At 35.9% G+C, this 24316-nt stretch overlaps 3 protein-coding genes across 12 annotated transcripts in view; 2 read left to right on the forward strand and 1 right to left on the reverse strand.

Annotated features, from left to right (window-relative positions):
• Positions 1–674: 674 nt before the first annotated feature.
• LOC112526205 (histone H3-like centromeric protein HTR12) lies at positions 675–7810 on the forward strand. Its single transcript, XM_025136550.1, has 7 exons — positions 675–739; positions 832–857; positions 981–1014; positions 1108–1232; positions 5312–5386; positions 7430–7505; positions 7588–7810. Exons 1-7 carry the CDS (start codon positions 694–696, stop codon positions 7641–7643), a joined length of 438 nt encoding a protein of 145 aa, XP_024992318.1. The 5' UTR covers positions 675–693; the 3' UTR covers positions 7644–7810.
• A 4009-nt stretch (positions 7811–11819) lies between these two features.
• On the forward strand, positions 11820–15620 carry LOC112508896 (ATP-dependent RNA helicase DEAH11, chloroplastic-like). Of its 3 annotated transcripts, XM_025113748.1 has the most exons (5): positions 11820–12038; positions 12560–12698; positions 12786–13000; positions 13643–14367; positions 14868–15620. In XM_025113748.1, the coding sequence occupies exons 2-5, from the start codon at positions 12587–12589 to the stop codon at positions 15295–15297; spliced, it is 1482 nt and encodes a 493-aa protein (XP_024969516.1). In that variant the 5' UTR covers positions 11820–12038; positions 12560–12586; the 3' UTR covers positions 15298–15620. The 3 variants fall into 3 exon arrangements, with proteins under 3 accessions (XP_024969516.1, XP_024969498.1, XP_024969506.1); XM_025113730.1 differs by having other exon boundaries at positions 12560–13000; XM_025113738.1 differs by having other exon boundaries at positions 11820–12032; positions 12560–13000.
• The window catches only part of LOC112508911 (bifunctional protein FolD 1, mitochondrial-like), a 13003-nt gene continuing 3860 nt past the window's right edge, over positions 15174–24316 (reverse strand). For 4 of the 8 annotated variants that reach the window (XM_025113762.1, XM_025113799.1, XM_025113810.1 and 1 more), the window contains 5 exons: positions 18499–18735; positions 18246–18290; positions 17983–18150; positions 16710–17471; positions 16269–16610 (listed from right to left, as the gene is read on the reverse strand). In XM_025113762.1, the coding sequence (XP_024969530.1) occupies positions 17241–17471; positions 17983–18150; positions 18246–18290; positions 18499–18735 (681 nt within the window). In that variant the 3' untranslated portion in view covers positions 16269–16610; positions 16710–17240. Of the gene's footprint in view, positions 15257–15794; positions 15945–16268; positions 16611–16709; positions 17472–17982; positions 18151–18245; positions 18291–18498; positions 18736–24316 lie in introns of those variants that run through there. The other 4 variants (XM_025113770.1, XM_025113779.1, XM_025113787.1 and 1 more) reach the window with 4 other exon arrangements.

The raw sequence follows: 24316 nt of genomic DNA on the forward strand, positions 1-24316 counted from the left end.
TATAAAACCAAACAATTTTTTTTATATTTAAATCTCCTTTTTTAATTTAAAAAATCACATATATGATATATTTTATTTTTAATTAAAATAAATTTTATCAAAAATCTTTTTTAAATGTAATTATTATTTTTTATTATATTTGTTTAATTTTATAGATTTAAATACTTTTTGGTTGAAAAAATATTTAGGAACTTAATCGTTCAAAATATGAATGTTCATTGGGATTTTTTTCGGACTTTTTTCATTATTTTACCACTTTAACTGGTTGTACAAGTCATAAGAATGTATCCAACATATTTTAAAAAAGTTCAAGGAGTTATTTAACATGTTTTGGATTGTCCAATGACTTATTTGTTCCAAAAATTGTCGAATGAGTTATTTAACATATTTTAAATTGTCCAATGACTTATTTGTTTCAAAAAATTATTCAAAAAGTTATTTAATATGTTTTGAAATGTCCAAAAATTTATTTGTTCCAAAAAATTGTCCAATAACTTAACAATTCTAAACACTAAAGTCTGATTGAATTTTTTTAGATTTTTTTTTTGTAGCCCTCTAAATACTTAATGCGGTGAACGGCAAGTCACCCGGTCCAAATGGCTCGTGGTTGAAAATAAGCTGAGCGGGGAAATATATACTTTCGAGTTCAAAATAGGAGCAGCAGGGAATCGGCCGTTTCCACCCAAATCAATAATGGCGAGAACCAAACAACCTGCTCAACGGAGTTCTGGCAAGCGAAGTAATGGCCATTCCTCTCTCTTTTGCTTCCTTCTTTCTGTTTTCAGTTTTTGTTCAAACCCTAATTTTTTTCCCAATCTCTCGAATTTGCAGGTAGAGCATCTACTCCAACGAGTAAGGTAATGCTCTTTCTATTAATATTTCGTTTCAATTTTATGTTCTCTTCATCAATTCGTGGTTAGGAAATTCTGCTGATGCAATGTGGTTTTATTTCTTTTTGGTCACTTTTTGGATTTCGGCAGTCATCAAGGACAAGTCCGAGGAACCACCCTGGGAGTGAGTTTTTTTGGGTACATTTTGATTTGTGCTGTGTGGTTGTATGTGAATGTGTATTTAGGGTTTTGATAAATGTAGTATTTTGAAATTCAGGTTCAGGAGCTGGGGATGGTCGGAGGCACCACCGTTATAGGCCTGGGGCTAAGGCGCTTCGTGAGATCAGGCGTTTGCAAAAGACCGTCAATCTTCTCATTCCAGCTGCTCCTTTCATTCGAACTGTAAGCTGCCTTAATCGATCTAGTTATGTTGAACTTTTTTTTTTGTTATGTATCAATGCATATTAAATGGTGTTTTGTTAATTCTTGCTTGAGGGTTTAGTAAGTGGAAGGAAATAAATCGTCAATTGTGATTTTTTTGTTTACTCTTGTTTGCAATGATCCAATTAGAAGCAAGAAAAGATCTTAATATTGTCTTCATTCTATTTATACAAATCTTTATCAATATTCATCCACCTAGGGTTGCACAAGGGTTGGGTTGGCCGGGTTGAAGGTATTTGAATAACCAACCCAATGTTTGCGGTTAGAAAAATCTCAACCCAACCCAAACGGCACGGGTTGGATTGGTGGGTTGACTGGCTGAAACTTCTGTATATTATTTTACAATCTAGTTGAGTGATTATGTTTAAACAAAGTAAGATTAAAATGAGAACATACAAGTATAGCTAACAATTATATAATAGATATTTTCAAGAGACTTTCTACTAAGGCCAACAATTACATACATTAGTTAAGGACTTAACAATCATACTAAATGAGTGGTGTCAAAAGACATTGGGTTCGTCAGGTTGGGTTGGGTTCAAATGGCCCTAACCCAATTCCAGCCCGATACTTTTGGTTTGAAAATTTTACTAATCGATTAGGTTATCAAGTTGCTTTGGGTTGGGTTGGTTGGTCGGGTTAGTCGGTTTTTTTAGCACCCCTACATCCACCTATTGGTCTATTCATTGATCAAGTTGAGAATGGCTATACTTATTGTAAAGATCATGTAATTCAATTCAACTCTTTTTCTAAAATTATATGTTACATATATGAATTCAGAATAAAAAAGTAAGGAGTCTAGTGACCTATTGATTAAAATGTACTTGTATAATCACAAGATCGTGGCATTGTCCCATTAACTGTTCGTGACAAGTCACTGAATACTAACATAGAAACCTTTAGATTCATTTGGTATACAAGTAAGCTGTGGATGAATGAACTCTACACAGATCCACAAAACAACAAAAATAAGGTAAGAAATTTAGGTAACTTTATACACTCGTATGATGCAACTTGATTTGGCCATATGATGGTGATTTGGCAATGTTTTGGTAATCATGAAGGATTTGGATTCACTGATGAGATTCCAATATTTGCATCATGAATCAAATCAAATATTAAGAATCACTTTGTGAATAATAGGATTTTGACAATTAGGCAAAACCGTAAATTTCCCCACTATTGTATGAGTTGATTTTCTATTAACTATCCATGCTTTCATTTCATCAATATACCTACTAAACAATGGTAACCTTTCGTTTATACTCATTCACCTCCCCTCACCTCCCCTCACCTCCATAGCGGAAAGCTTAGAGCTTAGGCTATGTGTCAGTTTTTTGTGCCATTGGCATCTGAACCATAGGCCGAAAAGAAAACATCTTTTAGATACTTGTTACAGGCCTGTGGTGGTTGGGCCTACCCACTCTATTTGTTCCTAGATCGAGCACCAGTGATTTCATTTTTTGTCAAAATCATGGCTAATTGATCAAGCGGTGACATGTCAACTCAAACCAAGCAAAGCTCCTCCCTTGTCGTATGTAACTCACAGGTTACTATTGCTCAGTATTGGACATTGTTTTTAATTGATTTTTCAAGTAAAGTTGTGATACTCCGTCAACGGAAATATCTATCCAGTGAAGTTGGCAAAAAGTATCTCTATGGAATTTTTTAAAAAAATTTAATATTCTTAATACGTTATATGAGTGCTCATCATTTTGTAAAATTTTATTTGATATTTCGTTTTTCAAACAATCAGTATAATTATGAAACATGCGAAACAAATTCAAATTGCTAGGAAATAATGAACAAATTCTAGCTAGGTTGCCAACAGAAATGTTTTTTTTGGTAATTGTAGTCTTGTTATTTCCTATTAAATGTTATTTTTTAAAACAAAGTGTCACAAACAAAGGACTTTTTTTGGAATTAGAGGTCAGATTTACTTCACTTTAACTTCAGATTTATTACAATCTCAGATCTTATGGAAAGATATGTGACCAATACATTTAATTTTAGGTGAGATTTTTTCCTGAACAATCGATAAAATTACTAAAATGCGAAGTATATTAAAATTGCTAGGAAATAATGAACACACGAAGTATGTTGCCAACCTATTTTCTACTACTTGTGTGTTTTTATGCTACATTTACTTGATCACATGTTAATTCTTTAAACAAATTTGTTATACACAATTTATTCTTTGGAATTAAGGGTCCAATCAATTAAATTCTTAACATGAAATTTATGACAAATCCCAAATTGTTTTGAAAAAAATTATGTGATACATATCAAATTTGAAGTAAATTTTCTTTGCATCAGAAGTCTTAAATTCAATACATTCATGATCTAATAAAATTGGATCTAATGCAATGCATTTATTGAATTTGGTTCTTTGGGAATAAAAAAGGGCGTACACTGAACTCTATATTAAGAAATGTTAACGAACTAGCTCTGTCTTAGATATGTAACAACAAATTAAATTACATTTTATGGTGTATTTATCTTTAATGTGCAATCCTGTAGCTTTCTGGGAGTTCTTATCTAGCAAATGGCTTTCGTGGAATTTTAGCAACATCATGTTGTCCCCCCCCCCCCTCTTTATACACCACCCTGTATGTTTTTTCCTCCTTTTGTCTTTGCCTTTTTTCTGATATGGTAAGAAGGCGTTCATCTTTTTCATGTTGGATTGATCTTCCGGTTGATTTAGCTTTTGTCTTGTTAGCATGAAATTTTGTAAAGGGCAGTGCAATTCATGTTCCATTAATTCCGCCTGTGGTAATATCTTAATGTTCGACGTACTTTTCCGAATTTCAGTAGTGCAGGTTGTTCTTGGGCTTCTTTTATCCACATCTCTATGTGCCCCAGCAGTTCCATATAGAGAAAGATAGTTTATCACGTAGACCTGTAAGTGGTAACTCAAAATCTGACCACCAACTGATTTTGAACACGATAATAAGTAAAACATCTGCATTTAATAAATCCAAGTTTGAATTATTGTTTGTCTAACAGTTGAATATGCATCCTGTTATGGTTATTTTCAATCCTAGTATTCAATTTATATATATCAAATTCATTTATAAGAAAAAGAAACTCTTCCACTTGTCATTTGTTACAATATACCCAACATTCAAGTTATTTTGGGTCCTGAATTATCAAACTTTGAAACCTTTAGCACTTTTGTTTTTGTTCTTCTATATTAAGTGCTGTCATAACATTACTAATCTCTAAAGTTTCAAATGTCCACTAACTGATCGTTCTAGATAAACTTACCATTTAACATACAAGAAATGAATTTGTGCGGAGGAATCAATATCTCAATCAACCTAGGCCAAGAGGCAGATCTTGTGCCACTTGCTCTTGATTTCTTTTCCTAGCATGCTACTCCCTCTGTTCAGAAACCAATATATAATTCTTATATTTGTACTATCAAAAATGAAATGATATTCCTAATCGTAATTAGTGATATAACTTATCAACTAATTTCATCATCTATGTCGTTGTCTTCTTCTAAAGGGCAAATCATATGAGTGCTATTTTTGTTACCTCTTTTGCATGTTTGAATTGAGAAGACTTGACATTGAAATGTTCAGCTCATTAGCTTCTAGTCCAAAGCAGGTTGCATTAGAAGATATTCTCTTTGGAAATCCTTTACCAACTTTCAACTTGAATTTAACATAAAAATCTTTGATGAGTATCTGGTCCCAGCTCTTGAAGTATTACTTGTATGACCAGGAACAACCTGGCATAATGTTGTGTTACTGTTACACCTCAGATTTAGATACATTATATAAATTTTGATGTATGATTGGTTTACAATGCTTCTGTAGGCTGTGTTTGTATTAGAATGATCATGTAGATATTCCTACTAAGTTTCCTTCTAATTGCTGAATCTTATTGAGGATATAACGAGCATTATAGCACCCCTATGAAAAGCGTGATTTTATGTCAAAAACTTTCTATGCTTCATTTTTGTGCCTGCAATTGGTGATCTTACGTACAGAATTGAATGGTGAGGTGTTTGTTGTTTGTGTAACATTTTGCAGGTAAAGGAGATAAGCAACTACATTGCCCCAGAAGTCACTCGCTGGCAAGCTGAAGCTCTACAAGCCCTTCAAGAGGTATCATAAGCTTGTCACATCGCACTTATTTGAATCCATCATCTAACACACAGGCTTCAGTGCTTTGCTTTCCAATTAGTATGAATATAAAAACGTTTTATTTCCCCTAGTAATTTACTCAGTTGATTGAATTTTGTTATTCCCATCGAAGGGTGAGATTGGGGAGAGAAGTCTTCATTCGCAGCATTTCACTTGCATTTTGCAAAGAGGCTGTTGTGTTGTTGAACATGTGACCATCCAATCACACCAGAACAATCTTATCCGTGTTTTTACTGTATAGTCAACATCTTATTTACAAATTTGTGGAGCAATCAAAGCAGTCAGTCTCTCTACTTAAAACAGTTAATGGTAATCTTTTTATTCCAAAAATTGAAATTGCATTTGATTATGGCCTTAAAGAGATCACAGAATGTGACTGCAATTACAGGGAGGCAAAATTTATTCCTACCTACAATGATGTTGCTTTCACTACTTGAAACCCTTTGAACACTACACAATTGAAATTGGTATTCCTAGAAACATAACTTAAACGTTGAAATTGAACACATGAACTTGGACCTTGAATCGTCCCTTGTTTTCAGGGTATTTAAGAGCTGGGGGGGTTTGCAAGATGCTGAGGCTGATGGCTGACAATTGAGGGAAAGATAGACATGTCTTTGTTGACGACAAATGCTAAGAAAAGGAATTAGGCGACATGCAAGCTGACGATGAACACCAAGTTAAACAAGCTAGCCTTAAATAAACCATAAACAATCCCAAACGTCGTAGGGAACAATAACTGTTGAAAAACAAAAACCACCATGGACAGCAAGCTCCAAAACCGAAACCAACGGATGAACCATCCTTTGATCCTTGAAGGATGCTTCCCCGAGTGACAAAACAATATTGACCAAAATCCATGATATGGCTGGAGAATGAGAGTGGGATTTAACTCCTGCAAACCAGAAAGAACAGCATGAGCTCATCCTAAGGCCTCGTTGTTCAAGGGAGAAGAGTGATACCCATGTTGGTGTTGCCTAGATGACCCATTAAGTCGATCTAGGAAGCAGTAGATTATGGTGACACAGAAGACAGGTGAGGTGATAGTCAGCATGAAAGTCACTAATTCCTTGAACAGATCGGTTTGGTGCAAGTGAACCTCTGAAGAGGCAGGGTAAAAGGAAATGGTGAATTGCATTGGCTGATAAAAAGACAGTGACTGATGAATGGATGAGTCCACGTCCTCTTAAAGAACCCGCCATGGATCGAAGCCGAAAGGTAGCTAAGATGATACTAAGAAGCCTAAGGTAAACCTGAAAAGCCGTAAGGTAGCTTTATGAGACCTTTGTGATTAGGCAACTATGGTACAGAGTTTTTTTGTTTCAATAGTTCTTCCAGCTTCTTCCTTTTTCATTATCCTCCAGGAGCCTTTTTATGCACTTACTGCTGCAAAACTTATATTTTAACTTGTTTAAGTATATGATACACTCTCAGATGAAAACAAAACGAAATTGATATTGCAACTGAATGATTAATGGTTTCCAGCAAGTTAAAATATAAGATACCCTCTCCTACGCCCCCCCCCCTTTCATACCTATTCAACAGATTACTACTGCTACTTTTCCTTTTTTACCCCTTGTAAGAGAATACTAACAATTCCAAAATGGCCCCTGCTCCTATTGACTATCGTTATTACATCCTTATTAAAACAACTATCCATCCTACCCCTTTACTCCTAGCCAACAAAACTAATAGCATCCTTCCAGGGTATATTAGTATATATCTTATTCAGATTCCCCTCTACAACCTAGAGGTGCTCACTATTAAATGGCCGCATCAACTGTGGTATTCAGCTCTAGCTTGAGGTCATCATTGGGAAAGTACACCTTTTCTTCTAATTCAGAACATAACAAAACTTAGATTCTATATATTATTATCGAATGGCCTGTTGATCAAATGATATAACTGGATAACCGTTTCTTAGATGAAGCTTATGCATATTTATTAACAAGTAAATATTTGAAGCTTTTGCATATTTATAACTGGATAACCATCTGTTTTCAGGCAGCCGAAGATTACCTAATACAGCTATTTGAAGATTCAATGCTATGCGCGATTCATGCAAGGCGCGTTACTCTCAGTAAGTTTAGTTCTTTTTTACGGAATTGTTGTTGTTGATGCAGACTTTGACACCTGTATTGATGACTTTGTTTTTCGTCCAGTGAAAAAGGATTGGGAGTTGGCACGGCGGATTGGGAAGAAAGGGCAACCGTGGTAGTTAGATCAGCCCCGAGTTGTTGTATGCTGTATATCTATCTCTTAAGGTACTTGAATGTGTAAAAGTAGGCAGCAGGCATATATTTATGATGAAAACAGGTCCAAGATGTTATTGAATGCAAATTTACTGTAGTAGAAAAAAGACCAGCCTCCTACAACTACATACATCATTTGGCCTATTGAATTTAAGAGTTATTTTGTTCTCTGAAACTAGGTATAATAGCAGTTCATCTACAAAAGGAGTACAATCTCTTTTGTCTTTCCAACAAGTGCTTTATGGATAAAGTTGTCTGTATGAATTGTCTTTTTATATAGATTGAGAGGTTTTTGTTTGAGAGGGTTTATTTATAGATAGAATGAGTGTTTTTTTAATTGGAAGAGACATGTTTGGGAAAAACTTGATTTTCTGTATAAAACTTCTCTAAAAACTTACTAAATAAGTTATTTTCTATATCATTAAGCTACTACCAAACAGTTATGTATAGCTGATCGAATAAGTTGAGTATCATTAAGCTTGTTAAGTTGCTAAGATATAGACCGTAAGTAATATAATATAAAATAGTATCATTTTTTTTTCTATGTTAATTTATTTAAGAGTGAACTACAAATTTGGTCCTTTGGTTTGTCAAAAATTACACTTTTCATTCATAATGGTTTGAAAAAACGTCCGAATTCGGTCCCTCGTTAATGACCGTTAAAGAAATTCTGTTAAATGAGAGACATGTCGTCATTTTATCGGTTTTGTATTTCCCCAAATCAAAAAAAATACCGGAACCAAAATCATAAAATCAAATTTGATTGGCTAAAAAATAAAATTGATAAAATCATGAAAATGCCTTGCATTTAATGTTGGAGGAAGGGATCAAATTTAGATTTTTTTATAAACAATAGTGGTCATCTTATAATTTCGAAACTGTTAGAATAGAAAGTGTTATTTTTGACAAATCATAGGTACGAAATTTGTAGTTTACTCTCTATTTAAATTCAGGGTTTGTTTTGGGCCGTGGGCTTCCTTCCAAGTTCCAATCCAACAACATATGTTCAATTTTAAAAAGACACTTTGGGACGGTTTCAACTAGGGCTGTAAACGAACACGAATGTAGGTTTGTTCATGTTTGTTCGTTTAACTTAACCAAACAAACGAATAAATACGAACGAAAATCTTTATATTCGTGTTCGTTCATTTAGAAATCAGGTATGTTCGTGTTCGTTTATGTTCGTTCATTGACATGCTAAACGAACGAACATAAACAAACGGGTTAAACGAACATAAATAAATAAATATTATTTGAATTCAAAGTAAATAAATAAAAGATTATATATTAAATTTAATATATAAACGAACATAAACGAACGGTAAATGAACGAACGATACTTTTGTTCATGTTCGTTTGTTTAACTAAATGAACAAAAAAAATTGTTCATATCCGTTCATTTATTAAATAAACGAACTTTCCGCCGAACGATTCACGAATGGTTCGCTGAACGTTTGGTTAGTTTACAGCCCTAGTTTCAACATATGTTCAATTTCAAAAAGACACTTTGATTTGACAAGAAAACCAATTACAATTCGAATCACAAATTTCTTTCAATAAATTCTTAGAAAAATTGCATGAAAAAAGTAACGTACTTTAACATGATTTTTATTTTGGGTAACGTATCTTTAAAACTTTCATTTTGATACTTAAGATATAAAGTTTTAAACATTTAAGTACCCGAATAACCAGTTGAAGCATTAACCAGTTACCTTGCTAATGTGACAAATGATGTGATGAAATTGTGTTGAATAACAAATAATACTAAGTTGTATATCATATCACTCGTTACATCATATGATAACCAATTAATGTTTCAACCAGTTACGCAAATACTTAAATATTTAAAACTTTATTTCATTTTAAAAACATTTTGCAAACAAAAATGAGTTGGAAATTAATAAATTGAAGCATCATTAAATTAATAAATCGAAGTCGTCAATCACTTGGAAAATCCAACCACTCAAAGTCGCATCCAATCATCGAAAATCGCGTGCAAAAGACGGGAAAGTCAATAATATTCTGCCGCGTCAACAGCTTTAAAATATTTACAAAAGCCACCCTCAGGTTTTTACTCTATTCAGTGCTACTCCCCAAGTTTACTTTATAACAAATTGATCCTTGTATTTTCGTCTTATTTTATTGTTCTAAAAATCTAACTCTTTATTGATTTAAAAAAATTATGGGTTTAGGGGATTATTATAGATGTAGAAAAATGGATAACATGTCGAAAAGAAATTTACAATTTAACATATGTACATAAGTTATGACAGATCATGTTTGAACGTTTACCTCTTAATAGTTTCATTAAAAACCAACTTTTGAATCGTTAAAAGGTGAATCTTGTTTAATAAAAAAAAAGTTTACCTCTTAATGGTTCTAAAATCCTTTGATTGATTTTGTATCTTAGATCTCCCTTAACCATTAAGAGCCCTAATTTCATTGTACACAATTACCAAACAATTATATTTCATTTTACATTATATCATGAGAGCCTCTTTATCATTCCGATCACTAATCATTATGCACCAAACCATTCAGCAATTGCTAACATACAAAAAAAAAATGAAGAGATAAAAGGAAGTTGGATCTACAAGGAGCAGATGTAAAACAAGAATAATAAAACAAGGAAAAACACTGAAGAACTTAGACAAAACAATAAACGTCAATACAAACCAAAAAGTGGAACCCAGAAAAGACCAACGTCCATAAGCAATCAAATTGAAGCCATCGTCGAAGAGCCAATCCCGTTAGTCTATGATTTTTGGTTTAGGGAATCCAATAGTATGACAGCGATTAGATGTCACCACGTAGGTCTACAGTCGAAGCAGCCCTTTTGAAGACATTAGCATTTCTTTCCCTCTAAATGAATACATAGCAATCCAAACAGCCTCTTGCCAAATACCTTTGAATGACACCGAAACACGATTGCCACTGCCGGATAAGAGTAATTCTGAATTTGAGGACGAGAGAACTCCGTTCTGATTCCACCCAGAGAAGATTTGATTCCATGTTGAAGTTGTGTGATTACATTTCAAAAGACAATAAATCCACCAATTCGATGAACTTACTGCACAAACAACAATGAGTCGAGTTAACGCTGATTCCTTTGTTGTCTAATTGCATAATTGGTCCTGGACAGTAGACCTAACTTTATTTGGGGTAAAACGAATTAGCTGGTTGTAATAAAACGAGTTAGTATAACATTCAGGTAAAACGAGTTAGCTGGTTGTAAGCATTTAAGTATACCTTTGGGTAAAATTCAATATAGGTTGTCTTAGTCTATATTAGTATAACAGTCTTTTTCTCATTCTAACAAAGTTCTAAATTAGGGTTTCTGAAATTGATAGAAACTGGTTTTCTGATCAGATTCAAATGATCAATTGGATTAGCGAGACATATCAAAATAGCTTTTAAAAGTATTAATTTTTTTAGTAACAAGTTAGTCCGTTACTGATATGTACCCGTCAAAACTATTTTTTATATAAAAATAATAACAAAACGATTAATTAAAATCTCCTATTGTATTACATATTTATAACAAGAGCAACAAATAATGACACGTGTCTATAACGTTTTTACAATGTTATGTAATTAGTTGGTACAAAATATTAAATAGAGTATATTTCAAATGCAACCATGTCCATTTATACAACCAATGCAACCTAATCAATTGATATATTTACGAAAACGATGAAAGTTCATTTATTACAATTTGAATATTTATAAAAGATGATTAGAGTTAATTAACTATGACCAATATTTTATATCAAAAAATAATCAAAACTTCTATGAAATTACATATTCATCAAATAAAATGGACGGTTGACATTAAGTCCTATTGGTTGTACAAATGTAACGGGTTGCATAATAACTCAAATGAACATGTTTATTAAATTAAATGCAAAAACAGTAACATAAAAAACATTGGGGTAGTAATTGTGAAATGGGGAAAAACCCTAATAAATAAAAAGCAAACTCATTTGGGTTTGTTTACTATAAGCCACACATTGATAACAATGATTACTAATTATCTTGTTCACAGCATTATTCTCAATAATTAAATTAAATATAAAATAAAAACTCAAACTCCAACTCCAAACTCCTCTTCCATTCCCATTTCCATGTGACACCACTGTTCATGAACACCACCAGATTCCTTTTTCCACAGAAAGAAACCAAATTTAATCCCTGATTTAAGGTTTTTTTTTTGTATATTTAATACAAGTCTTGTGGGTTGCATAGACACAATCAACAGTAATGTCAGATTAGGGTTCTTGTGGACATTACTCTGCTCTGCTGTCAATCAGATCATAAACAATTCCTATGAATTTTGACCAAAATCATCATTATTGGTATGGGTATGGAACCTTCACTTTCTTCATCCTTTATTCTTTAATTTAATTTATATTATATTCTCCATCTTTTTCCTTTTTTTAATTTCTAAGGTCGTACACCCTTCTGGTTTGCATAATCATTGAATGCGTTTGAAAGATTGTCTCATTACTTTCGGAGTTTCGTTTCTAAATCCTTGATTTGGAAGATGGGTTTTTGATTCTGAAGCCTTTCTGATCTGGGTTTTGTTGGGATTTTCAGAATCAGATGTATTTTGTGCTTTTTGTTGATCAGCTGACCAACTTGTTGCTTCAGATTTGGTTCTCATAGTTTTTGGTTTGTAATCCATCGTTTTTGGAAGATGGGGTTTGAATCTTGAAGCTGTTCTGATCTGGGTTTGGTTGGAATATGGAAAAACAGATGTGTTGCTGTTTAGTTTCTTGATTTTCTTGATTGTTTGTTCATCAATAGACCAAAAATGGTGTGTTTTAGACATGAACTGGCTCTGGGTTTTTGTAGATGATTTGATATACAACCTTTTCTTCAGGTTCTAGGGTTCCTCAATAGTTTGAAAATGGGGGAGATGACAGTTCTAAGAGAACTGAAACTCGAAGAAGACGAAGACGAGTTTCGAAGTTGCTGTGCAGATGAGGAGGATCTGGATAGGGAAGAAACTGTAAAACAAGGTTTACATAATATCATTGATGATGATGATGAAGAATTTCTGGATGAGTTTTCGGTCCGAATGTATTTCAAGGGTGTGTCCATTGCAGATCCTGGAAACAATGGTTTCGATGGTTCGGGAATTGGGGTGGTGATGGAGAGAGTTAACAAGGTTCCTATGATTCAAGTACAGAAGAAACTTGAGTTTTTTGTAGATGAATTGGTTGCAGATTATTTGGCTTTGATGGATGGTTTATCGGAGGCTACACGAAATAACATCAAACGGGTATTTGCGTTCACCGATTCTGCGATCTTATTTGATCAGGTAACGGGATTATTACAAGTTGTATCGAATTTTATTCTATGTTATTTACTTGAACGTAATGAGATTTTGCTTGCTTTATACACCATTCATTGTAACTATAGGAATGTATGAGAACGTCTTCGAAGACACTTGGGCCATGTTTGGCGATCTCTAGCTTATTTGTTGAGCTTATTGAAAAAGATTTGTTTACTTAGCGGTTAATAAGCTAGGTTTCTTTAAGAAAAAACTACAAGTAGTGTTTCAGTAAGCTCTACGGGGTTTTTCCAATTATGCCTTTATATTTTTTCAGTAAAATTTTCAACTAGTCCTTTTAGGTCTACATTGTCATCTAGCTTATCAACTAGTTTTTTACTAAAGATAAGTTTTTCAGCTAACTTATTAGCATTCAGCCCCATGGCTAGCTTATTGGCTAGTTTGCCGAACATAGCTTAGAGGCTTATTTATGGGGTATTCCTCATGTGGATTAGATATGTATATGCTCATTTTGGTACTTTACACATCGGATCTTTGGGGTGGATACACAACGGGGTAGAGGTCAGTTTTGCTTATATCTCACCCCCTGCCCTACTTTCGAGTGGGATTTATTGGGTCGTTTTTGTTTGGTTTGGTTTGGTTTATTTTAAAGTTGCAATTTTCTGACAGATTACTACCAAGGGAACACTTGAGAATCCACTTCTCATGGCATTGAAGCAAAGAATATTAGAACATGCTGAAAATCTTCAACATTTTGTGCTAAAATGTGTTCACAATATTGATCTTGAGGAGCCATTGCGACTCGCTCAAGTGGCAATCGGAATTTTTCGTATTCCTATCAAGGGCGATGAGTTGGTGCAAACCTGTTCAATCTGTTGCGAAGAGAAACCGACACCCATGACCATCACCATGAAATGCTCACACAAGTTCTGTTCCTGTTGCATCAAAGCTTATGTCGATGAAGAGGTTCAGTTGTCCCGAGTCCCCATTAGGTGCCCTAGTTTAAATTGCAGATATTACATTTCCGCCCCTGAGTTTAAGTTGTTTCTTCCGGTTGCCTCTTATGCATTGTTAGAGAACGCCCTTTCGGAACCAAATACGCTTGCGGCAGATAAATTTTACTGCCCCTTTTCAGATTGCGCAGTTCTGCTTGATCCTCGTTGCAATTCAAACCAATCAGAAAATAATTGTGTGGAGTGTCCTGTATGCCAACGATTTATATGTGTGAAATGCGGGGTGCCTTGGCACTCGTCAATGAGCTGTGACGAGTTTCAGGAATGCCCACCACTGGGGAGGGGCGTTGGCGATGCCGTGGAGAATAGAAGATGGAGACATTGCCAGATGTGTGAAAGGGTGATCGAACTAACGCATGGCTGCCATCACATGACATGCTGGTATGATCTTTTGATATTTTATTCAGGCTATGATTGGCAAAGCAACTCTTAAGCCAGCTGTTGGCTGATAATGTTTGGTAAAAAACTAACTGATAAGCTAGACAACAATGTAAAATGACTCAAAAGAACATGAATTAATTGGGAAAAGGGGGCACAATTGGAAAAAACGGAAAAAGGCCCTGGAGCTTTGGCTAACCAAGCAAGGCTTTTCCAATAAGCTAAAAAAGCTAACTTATGGTTGCCAAAGATGGCCTTATGGTACTTCCTCATGCCCATGAAAACTGCAACATTTACCAGAGGGTCATCAGCCCTGCAGTACTCGGGTTACGTATTGGCGGTGTGGGTGTGTGTGTGTGCGCGCGTGCATATATATATATATAGAGAGAGAGAGAGAGAGAGAGAGATAGAGAGAGAGAGAAATTATTAAAAAAAACTGCAACATTTCAATAAAGCCCATGTATTAGAATCTATCTACAAATAAATTATGTTGTCTTCTGCAGGTGTGGGCATGAGTTCTGTTATTCTTGTGGTGTCGAATACAGGGATGGTGAACAGACATGCGAGTGTGCAATGTTGGATGTTGACGAAAGAGGAGAACATGACGACTTTACACTTACCCAGAACTTCAATTCCAGCCCTGTACTTGAGGAATGGGCATGGGACTCGTGTGGTTCGCTTTCCAACTTGATGGATGCTTACTCGGATCAAGAAAGATCACAACTTGCGCTAATTCAGAGGTTTCTTGCTGGTGGATTTAGCCTCGGTGACCACCATACGTACCCGTATCAATCTCAGTCCCCACCACACCCGTGCACGGACTCTGGGTCTTCGTATCTTGACAACACCATCAAGGACCTCCATCAGCTCCCTTGGCTCGAGAGGTTTGTTTCTGTGATTAGCGATAATTATTATGATGAATATACTCAGTGAAGCATATTTTAAGATTCGGAAAATAGACAGAAAGAAGCTAAAAGCTTTGTAAACGAAAAATTGTCGATAGGAGAGATGGAGATCCTCAATCTCTCTCTCTCCATAATCTGTCTTCTATCGTGTAGGGTAGTTGAATTCATGGTTGTAATCTTCCTCTGGAAGATTATCTTTGATTCCTGTATACGACATTGTCCGATATGATCTTTTCCTTTTCCGAAATAAAGGATGGAGGTCGAGAACATTAACAAGAACACATAACACGAAACTCTTTCTGTGTGCTTCAGATTCAAGTATGAATTTTAATGAAAATGGAAGTTTTTCTACTCGTTTACCGTCATCATCTTGAGATGGAGGTGGGGCCAAAGCATTGGTGCCAAAAGTCCCATACCAAGTGGGTTGTTTTCTTTTTGGCAAATCGTCAAACACTCGGAAGGAATGATGTTCTTTTGTTTTTCTCGACTCTGGATATACAAGTTATCAAGCACCTGATCGAATACCTCAAAAGTTTCGTCTTCCAAACTCATCAACGCCCACTTTTTGACCAAAGTATTGAAGATCCACGTTGGAGAAACTGGAAAGCTTTTATTGTTTTCTTGGGGATCATGACAGATATAGAGACGCATCGGGTCAGGATAAGAACCAGCTGACTGTTGATACAAGAAAGAGAACCCCATCACAGATTGAATCAACGATTCTTGAAGGAACCTCAAATTCACAAGAGTAAAAAAAAAAAAAAAAATTGGGATCGAATTGGAAGCAGATTTATGAAATTTAAAGATATAAATTGATCTATAAACCTCGTCATAAATTACATCCAAATCCAACCCTCGAAACTTTCTTTTTTCAGTTGAGAAAACTAAAATGACCAGTTTACCACTAACTAAATGTATGAATGTAAGCGCATGTTAAGGTTTGTTTTGGAGATGAAGTTGATGAAACTGTGATGAAATTCTTAAAATGGTTTGGCCATATATGTAATGTATGCAAGAAATGGACATATATATAATATTTATATATAACAAACATAACTAATAAACTCACACCCTTTTCACATCGATGAGGATTGAATGCCACATTTCTTACAAGGCTCAGATATTGCTAGACCAGAGTGTTAAGAGATGAGGCTAATTACATGACCCACAAATGTAACCATATCATTAATCGGCTAATAATACATGTTTTCTTCCCTGAAAACCTACAAAGAAATCAAAGATCATGCCAGGTTTTCATCAATCGCACCATCCAATGCACCCCCGTTATAGTCATAATGAAACTGTATCATGACCATAAATGTTTGATCGAAAGTTTGCACCCTAATTTTCCCACAAAAGATGAAGAAATAAGTACGCCTGAAAGCAAAGATTTCAACAAGAACAAAGATAACAGAAAGAAGTATCCACTTGATGGATTACCTCAAACAAGCAAAAGCATTCCACAGTGAGACACTACCACTGGAGGTTCAAAGGCTTCAATCACTGCTCAACCCTTCACTTCTGCAACAACCGAAAGAAACTAGCCACCTGATAAAATCCCACATCTGGCCCCTAATTCCTTAATCCTTAGCTGTAGCATTCTTCAAAGATTATGGTGTTGGAAGGTAAACACTACTAGAAGAAATTGCTCCAACAAATTATATCAACTTACCCAGAAGTATTTTCCAATCTATGTTGTTGTGTTGACCCCTCGGCGCCACATAGCAGTATTTGGAGTCTCTGATAAGAGCTAGCTTGCGTGCACCTTGACTAATTCCATGGGCCCTGAAGATAACAACCAGGAGAATCCCCCGTGGCCCTAAGAGACTCAAACTGGCGACCTATGGGGAGGATCCCCAAGGCCTAGCCTTTATTTGCCATTAAAGCAATACTAAAGGTTTCCATACCGCTTCTCATGGACTGTCTACAACATGTGGTGTGCAACTAATATTGGAAAAGTGGGAGATGATTTTATATATGCACATTTGAAAGTGGTATATAAGAAAATGATTGTTCTTGTTGGTAGGATCGTTCAGTCCATTGATACGCTCGCTTAGCGGCTTCAACGGTATTGGAAAGTAGCATGGAGATGGTAACAGGTCCAACACCTCCAGGGACAGGAGTGATTGCTGATGCTTTATGGATCGCTTCTTCATAGCAAACATCTCCAGTCACATGGGAACAGTGTGAATTATTGCTGTCCTGTATATTATCATAGCGCAAAGTATATTAAAAAAGTGATCGAAAGAACTAAACACAAAAAGAATGGCAGCTAATTTTCGATATTATGCATGCGTTTGAGTAGGAGGAAAGCACCCTTCATTGCTGCCATTCTATAACAATACAAAATGAAGTTGATCATAGTTAAGAACAAAACCAAACAAACCCACTATATCCCGCTACGAGGTGGGGCCCGGGGATAGTAAGATTTACTCAGACCTAGCCTCTACCCCAAAGAGTAGAGCAGCTGTTTCTGTCAAAGGGTTGGCCTAATAGGTAAGACCAAAAGTTTTGCTGGTTAATGTGGAGAGACATTTTGCATGGAAACCATCAGCTAATCGAATCATAGGTCAGGCTGACAATAATAGACAACAACTATCATAAGGAAGAAAGAAGAAAAGATTTTGAATTTGTGTAGATAGCGTTTCCAGGGCTTCTACATATGCAATGCGCAGCAAAGCATCTAACATTGAAAATCAAATCAAAGAACTACCTTAACCAACGTTGACCCCATGTCAATTACCACAACCCCTGGCTTTAACCAATGACCACGAACCAGATTCGGAACACCTACATCTGAAACTAAAATGTCGGCTTCACGTGTTATTTGCTCTGGATTCTTTGTGAATGCATGTACAACGCTCACTGTAGCATGATGCCTCTGCATGTAGAAAGACGTAATATGAAACCAAACCAAATCATTATATTCCACCAGGAGGTGGGGTTTGGGGAGGGTGGGATGTAGGCAGATCTGACCTCCAACCCAAAGAGTAGAGTGATTGTTTCGATGAAGACCCTCGGCTTGTGAAAAGTGAAAAGTGTGCGAAAAAAGAGAGTTTGCACCCAAAAAGGGAATAAGAAAAGTGATCAAGGAGCGAGAAACAACATACAAACAGAATTAGTACAAGAAAACCTCAAGGTAAGAAAAATCAACAGAAAGACATATTATGCAGGTAACTAATTAGAAAAAGGCTATATGGATGTTGAATTGTTGATCGAGTATACGTACCTGCAATAGCAAGGAAGTGGGTAATCCACCAATCTTGCTTCTCCCAATTACTACTACTTTTTTACCTATGATTTCCACACTGCATCGGTGAAGCACCTCAAGACACCCCCTAGACGCACAAGGAATAAATAAAGGCTCTCTTCCTGTCATGGCGAGATTCCCCATGTTGACAGGATGAAAGCCATCCACATCTTTTTCCACATTCACAGCATTTATGATCTTCTCCTCACTCAAATGCTGGAAAACAAACAAGTTACAGTAAGACAATCAGATACACACTGTGGAAGATCACTCCATCGATCATGCACAGATGATTGAAAGGGGATACAAGAAAGACTATGATTCCTTTTTCAATTAGATACCTTTTACATGGTGAGTTTTGAATGTGGACATTGCTCAAAACAGTAAGAGGCCAAAGAATGCTCTACGGGACCTGGCCATCACATAGAGCAAGTTGGATGGAAACCCCCACTTTCGATACACTCTCCGTGACGGGAGTCACGTAAACTGTGCACCTGCTTAGGGCCTTGGGGCAATCAATACACTTGCCGCGATCTGGGCAATGCGACCAGGAGGTCGCATAGACCTCCACGCCCCCCTCTAGGACGCCTTCTTTGGCACATTTTGGGGTTTTCACCCCATTTTGGGCCCTGGCCCCCCTTCTCTCTTTTGCTATATATAAGCCAGTCTATTTCAGTTTTTATTAAGTTTTAAGAAGAAAAACTTCTTAGTGTACCTCTATTGACCATAACAAAAATGTGATGGAACCTTTCAACCAGGACTGAACTTTGGGACAAAAATGAACATACAAGATGATTCAGTAACTATACAACTGTGAGGCTAAAAGGGCCTGCATTAAAACAACTGTGAGGCAAAAAGGGTCTGCATAAAAAAGTTCTTTAAACCCCTGGCATCTTTCCAAATTCACAACTTAGATTGCAAGGTTCCCCAACAAGTTACTGATTCACTCAACAAAAAAGTATTTGCTCTAAAAACTGTCTAAATTTTCTAATGCTTGACGATGGAAGCCTTTGCCTCTCAATAAACCGACATATACCACACAAAACATTGTAAGAAAGACAAGTCCGTGACACAAGACGAAATAATAAATAAATAATTAAGCCTAATCATCTGACTGAAAATAACCTCACCAGTCACCAGCCAAGATGATGTGTATAAGGTTATATGAAACATCCCTGAGGAAATCTCTCTCCAGATTCTCTAATACAACTCAAAGTTTTGCTTTCTCTAGTTTCAGGATATAGAATATTCTCTGCTACAAGGCTATAACAGCAGACTAGGAGGCTATAAACATTGAAGAACAGCTAGGTACTTTTTATGTGTTCAATATGCTACATATTAGTTGTTGGTGATTTTAGTGTCACCGGTTACATTTAGTGTAATGGATTTTATACGTGTTTTTCAAAGGGATTGAACTTTGTTCTAAAACAAGTATGGAGAGTGTGGAGTGCACGCTTGTATTAGTCTAAGTCGGTCCCGGTAATATTTAGGGGGCAACGCCCCCTGAACGCAAAACGGGGCCCGAAATTATATAAGTATAGGGTTTATAATGGAAAATTCTTGATTTTTCTGTGGTATGATTGTGAATCCTATAACTTGGTAACTCCCATTTTCACAGTTTTGAGTTTTAATTTCGGATGATCAGTTTTGGGACAGATACGAATTTTGAAGACACTCTATATTTTTCTCTAGTTTTGATCTTGATTTCTGCCAAAATCAAGATTGTTGCTTTTACAATTATCCCAATTCGGATTTCGTGATACCAGACATATACGGTCGAAATATCGAATTTGGAAAGTGATTCACACGATTGTAGAAGAAATCCGGTTATAATTCAACAATCAAATTCGATATTTGTTCGGTTTTCTGCAATCATGACTACCAGTGAATCTGTGAAGGACATGACTTCGAAGTTTAACAAGTTGGAGAAGTTCCAGGGGAATGATTTTCGTCGCTGGCARAAGAAGATGCACTTTCTTCTCACCACTTTGAAGGTTGTGTATGTTCTGAGTACACCAATGCCTGAACTTATGGAGGATGAGACACTGGAACAAACCAGGAAGAAGAACAAGTGGGAGAATGATGACTACATCTGTAGGGGTCATATTCTGAATGGTATGTCTGATGCTCTCTTTGATATATACCAGAATATCGAAAGTGCTAAGGAATTATGRGATTCTTTAGAGTCTAAATATATAGCAGAAGATGCTTCTAGTAAGAAATTCTTGGTTTCTGATTTTAACAATTACAAAATGGTAGACTCTAGGCCCGTAATGGAACAATACAATGAACTTATTCGAATTCTGGGACAATTCACACTTCACAAAATGAACATGGATGAAAGCATTGYTGTGTCAAGTGTGATTGACAAATTACCACCATCCTGGAAAGATTTTAAGCACACTTTAAAACATCAGAAAGAGGAAATGTCTTTGGTACARTTGGGTAGTCACATTCGGATTGAGGAATCACTCCGGGTTCAAGAATGTGACAAGGTGAAAGGGAAGGTTGATGTTGGGCAGCCTTCTGTTCWTATGGTTGAAGAGAAGAAACACAAAAATGACACCAAAGGAAAGGGCAAGAAAYGTAAGTATGATGGCCATGACAAATCCAACAAGAAAGCCAAGGAATTGGTTTGTTGGAGGTGTAACAAAATTGGACACATTAAGCGTGATTGCCGTGTGAAACTCAACAAGWATGAAGCTGGAAATAGTGGTAGTGGACAAGGGTCTAAGGACCAAGGTCCACCTAAAGGTCAGTTTTTCAATGATCTTTGTAATTCTACCCAGAATTATGTTTCACTAATTCCTGAAATTTCATATGTGCAGGAGGATGATTTCTCTTGGTGGCTTGACTCGGGTGCTACTAGCCATGTGTGTAGACATAAAGAATGGTTTGAGAAATTCGAACCAAATKATGATGGATCGGTTCTACGCATGGGAGACGAGTCAATRAAGCCAATTCTAGGAAGGGGTGTTGTTAGTTTGGTGTTTACTTCTGGAAAAACAATTACTTTGTTTAATGTGTTGTATGTACCTAAGGTTCGAAAGAATCTTGTGTCTAGTGGCTTGTTAAATYGTATGGGTTATAAACAAGTTATGGAGTCGGATAGGTATGTCCTATCCAAGTGTGGTATGTTTGTTGGATTCGGATACTATTGTGATGGCATGTTTAAACTTAATGTAGTAAATAAAGTTGCCTCTAGTAGCAATTCTGTGTTTATGACTTCTACTTCTAAAGTAGAGAATTCTATGCTTTGGCATGCTAGATTAGGTCATGTTAATTTTAGAAGAATGCATGAAATGTCTAAAGTAGGTTTGATTCCATCTTTTGACATTAAAGCTGAAAAGTGTAAGACTTGTATGCTTACAAAAATCACGAAACAACCGTTTCCTAATATTAAAAGAGATTCGGGTATTTTGGATTTAATTCATAGTGATCTTTGTGATTTCCATGCTACTCCTTCACTTGGCAATAAAAAGTATGTGGTTACTTTTATAGATGATTCAACTAGGTTTTGTTATGTATATTTATTACATGTTAAAGATGAAGCTTTAGATAAATTTAAAATTTACAAAACCGAAGTTGAATTGCAATTAGRCAAATCAATTAAATGTCTTAGAACTGATCGGGGTGGAGAATATATGGATCCTCAATACTTTCAATCTATTGGTATTATTCATGAAACAACAGCTCCGTATACACCACAACAAAATGGTGTTGCYGAACGGAAAAATCGAGTTTTAAAAGAAATGGTTAACTCGATGCTTTCTTACTCGGGTTTGAGTGAGGGATTTTGGGGAGAGRCAATGCTTACARCATGTTATGTCTTGAATAGAGTTCCAAACAAACGGAACTAAACAGCCCCATATGAGCTTTGGTATAAGAAAGCTCCAAATTTGAGTTATTTTCGAATTTGGGGATGTCGAGCTGTTGTGAAACTTACCGAACCTAAAAGGAAAAATTTAGGTGAAAGAGGAATTGATTGTATATTCATTGGATATGCACAAAATTCCAAGGCATATAGGTTTTATCTTTTATGTAATAGAACTTAATGATTCGGTGTCGATTAATACCGTAATTGAGTCGCGTGATGCGATTTTTGATGAGATGCGTTTTTCATCAATTCAAAGGCATAAGGATCTGATTTTTAGCTCTAATGAAGAGCAAAATTCAGAAAATTTAGAAGATTTGGGTGGTGTTTCAATTCCCGAAACTCAACAGCCCCGAAAAAGCAAAAGAGGCCGAATTGCGAAAAACTTTGGACCAGATTTCCAATTGTATTTGGTTGAAGGTTCAAGAGATGAAGTGGGGATGCAATATTCATACTGTTTTCATGTTGAGGATGATCCTAAGACCTTTAAGGAGGCCATGGAGTCTAGAGATGTTGCTTTTTGGAAAGAAGCGATTGATGATGAAATGTCATCAATCATGGAGAACAACACTTGGGTGTTGTCTGATTTGCCAAAGGGCTCCAAGCCTTTAGGTTGCAAATGGATTTTCAAAAAGAAAATGAAAATTGATGGGACTATTGACAAGTTCAAGGCCCGGTTAGTCATTCAAGGTTTTAGGCAAAAACCCGGTATTGACTATTTTGATACATATGCTCCGGTAGCTCGTATTTCAACTATTAGATTGTTGATTGCATTGTCTTCTATTCACAATCTAATTATTCATCAAATGGATGTCAAGACAGCATTCTTGAATGGTGACCTTGATGAGGAAGTTTACATGAAACAACCGGAAGGTTTTGTTATGCCCGATAAYGAGCATAAGGTGTGTAAACTTGTGAAGTCATTGTACGGGCTAAAACAAGCTCCTAAACAATGGCATCAAAAGTTTGATGAAGTTATCTTGTCATGTGGTTTTGCTTTAAACCAATCCGACAAATGTGTTTATAGCCKATTTGATGMTTCTGGCTCAGGTGTGATCATATGCTTATATGTTGATGATATGTTAATATTTGGTACGGATCAACTTCAAGTTGATAAAACTAAGAATTTATTATCATCAAAATTTGCCATGAAGGACAAGGGGGAGGCGGATGTAATCCTAGGAATTAGGWTTAAACGGTTGAACAGAGGAATTGCTATAACGCAATCTCATTATATTGAGAAAATTCTCAAGAAATTYAATTATAGTGAATGTTCTCCCGTGAGTACTCCTATGGATCCTAGCATGAAATTAATGCCTAATAAAGGCATGGTTATTTCACAATTGGAATACTCTCGAGCTATAGGTTCCTTGATGTATGCTATGACTAGCACGAGACCCGATATTGCTTATGTCGTTGGGAGGTTGAGTCGGTACACAAGTAATCCTAGTACACAACATTGGCAAGCTATACAACGAGTATTCAAGTATTTGAAGGGAACCATGGACTATGGTTTGTGTTATCTAGGATATCCTTCGGTGTTAGAAGGATACTCGGATGCAAATTGGATATCTAATGTAGAAGATCATTCTTCTACTAGTGGTTGGGTATTCTTGCTTGGAGGTGGTGCTATTTCTTGGGCATCGAAGAAACAAACTTGCATTACAAACTCAACGATGGAATCGGAATTTGTTGCGTTAGCCGCAGCTGGTAAGGAAGCTGAGTGGCTAAAAAATTTGATATATGAGATTCCAYTGTGGAAAAAGCCGATTGCACCATTATCTATTCGTTGTGATAGTGCAGCTACATTAGCTAAGGCTTATAGCCAAGTCTATAATGGAAAGTCTAGACACTTAGGTGTTAGACATAGCATGATTAGAGAATTGATCATGAATGGTGTTATATCGGTGGAGTTTATAAAAT

This window comes from Cynara cardunculus (genome assembly GCF_001531365.2).
Source record: "Cynara cardunculus var. scolymus isolate 2C chromosome LG 1, CcrdV1, whole genome shotgun sequence".
NCBI classification, from domain to species: domain Eukaryota; kingdom Viridiplantae; phylum Streptophyta; class Magnoliopsida; order Asterales; family Asteraceae; genus Cynara; species Cynara cardunculus.